Source organism: Schistocerca piceifrons, chromosome 3, assembly GCF_021461385.2.
Source record: "Schistocerca piceifrons isolate TAMUIC-IGC-003096 chromosome 3, iqSchPice1.1, whole genome shotgun sequence".
Taxonomy (NCBI): Eukaryota; Metazoa; Arthropoda; class Insecta; order Orthoptera; family Acrididae; genus Schistocerca; species Schistocerca piceifrons.
Genome location: NC_060140.1, coordinates 327707452 through 327709672, shown reverse-complemented (window position 1 = coordinate 327709672; position 2221 = coordinate 327707452). Strand labels below are relative to the sequence as shown.

At 34.9% G+C, this 2221-nt stretch overlaps 1 protein-coding gene across 1 annotated transcript; it reads left to right on the top strand.

Moving 5' to 3' along the window:
• Positions 1-907: 907 nt before the first annotated feature.
• Positions 908-1938, top strand: LOC124788304 (nicotinamide riboside kinase 1). The gene has a single exon (XM_047255534.1). It carries the CDS (start codon positions 1046-1048, stop codon positions 1691-1693), a length of 648 nt encoding a protein of 215 aa, XP_047111490.1. The 5' UTR covers positions 908-1045; the 3' UTR covers positions 1694-1938.
• The last annotated feature ends 283 nt before the right edge of the window (positions 1939-2221 follow it).

The following is a 2221-nucleotide window of genomic DNA, read 5'->3' as shown; positions in this document are numbered from 1 at the left end:
ATGTATGTATGTATGTATGTATCATGTTATGAATAAAGTGTGAAAGTAACTTGACTATTGCATGATTACTGGTTACCTTCTCGCCCTGATGACCCAATACCCTACCACTGGTCGAGCTGCACCACATCCCTTATAGTATAGCTTGCACGTGTTCTTCTCCCTACCATAACAGAAAGACTTACTAACAGATCACATCATCATATGCTTATTTAAGATGAATCTGAGTTGTATTCCATAGTTGTTAGTCAAGTTTGGTTTTATTCCATATGTATACCATGAGCTAGGGGCTAGGAGTCTGGTCTGTCACCGTGTGTTTTCTCTCGCCCTCTCCCCCCCCCCCCCCCCCACTCTCCTTCCCCCTCTCTAATATTTTATAGTATTTTATTTTAACTGTGGATGGAATGTGTATTCTGGTCAAATCAATTTTAAATAATTGGTACTAAAATGGGAGCATATTAATTGTCAACAATATGTTTGTGCTTAAGAATACCAACATGGTATTAGTAAAATATAACTAAATTTATGCTTTGTCTTTTACAGATCCTTGAGCGAGCAAGTAAATGCTCTAAAGGAGATAAGAATCTGAAAACTGAAGAGACAACTGTTTTTACAGAGGAAGATTTTAAGAACTTTGAAGAGGAATACATTGATACGTAGATCATTGTGTATAATAACAGTTTAGAATCGTTAAAGAAAGATTGTCATCGTATAATCTTAGTTACAGTACTGACTGTTTTCTAATGGGATGTTTTCAGAAAGCAAAAGTATGGCTTTTAACTATTTGATATCTTGGAAGTCTATAGGCATGTGTGCTTAACTGTCGAACAATGCGTGACGCTTTACTTGGAAAAATATTCATTTTGTTCAGTAGTTTATTTTACTTTCTTTACACCGTTTGGGTTATAGCTCTACCCTTTGTTGATGATGGACATCCTCTTAGGCTTCTGTTTCCATCTGTTCATTATGCTCTTTTGATCCCTGCTTTCATGGGACTTGGCTTTATTGGAGGACTAATAGTTTTTACTGTATATGCAATTCACCAGCCATGAAAAAGTGGCTTGTAATTGGTGTCTCAGGTGTAACGTGTGGTGGGAAGACAACAGTTGCACGTTCTTTGCATGAAAGCCTTCCAGGTTCATATCTCTTGTGCCAGGATGACTATTTTCTGCCTCCAGATAGCAGCAAGCATACATGGATCCCAACACTGAACCACATAAACTGGGAGATAATGTCAAGTGTTGATATGAACAAAATGTGGGCAGACATTAAAAGAATTACCCAGTTTAATTTCCTGCAGCATTTTAGCCATTGCAAAATACACGAAGAAAAAAGTAGTAATGACCTACCACTGATGAATTTTGAAGCTTTAGCAGGTGAATTACCACTTCATATCTTAATAATTGAAGGATTTTTGGTATTAAATTATCAGCCGATTGTGGAAATTTGTCACTTAAAATATTATTTAACCCTTACCAGGGATCAATGCTGGGAAAGAAGGAAAGTTCGTATCTATGATCCCCCTGATGTACCTGGTTATTTTGATGTGTGTGTTTGGCCTGAGTATGAAAAACACAGGGATGAAGTTTTTCAGACTGTTGCTGATGTTCATATTATAGATGGTACAAATGATGTGAGGCAAGTTGTGTCTAATATATTTCTTGACATAATGAAATATAAGAAAATTACAATGTGAACTATTTGATTTATCTCTAATTTTCTTGAGATTCATGTAGCAATGAATTTTTTATTGTGTTCACAAAACTTTCTAAGTCACTGTACAAGAAATTCAAAATTTAGAAAGTATAACATATAACACAAACTACTTCTCAATGTACAGATCCCCAAACAAGATGGAAGTTAAATAAATAAAAACTAGATTATAATGTTGTGTTTTTAGACATCTATGTCAAGAAATAGAAATTTTAACAGGATGTTCTTCAAAATAAATAATGAATTTGCACATGGAATCAGATGTCCCTATTTCCCAAATATTTGTTTCCTTTTATAATACTGTAGTCCTTTGCTAATATTTCAGCTTCAAAATTCTGCAATTTCATATAAAGAATGCAGTAGATAACCCCCTTTCAGTCTTGATGTGCAATATATTGGACATGGCCTTTTACACATGTTGTAATAGCAAATGATTTCATTCACCTTTTACACTCAGTAGCCTATTTATTGGACATCTGTCACTTTTAGTTTCGCAGTTCTTGGTGACCTC

What these genes read in the sequence shown, in the direction of transcription:
- LOC124788304 (XM_047255534.1), top strand. Translation starts at nt 1,046, where the DNA reads ATGAAAAAGTGGCTTGTAATTGGTGTCTCAGGTGTAACGTGTGGTGGG.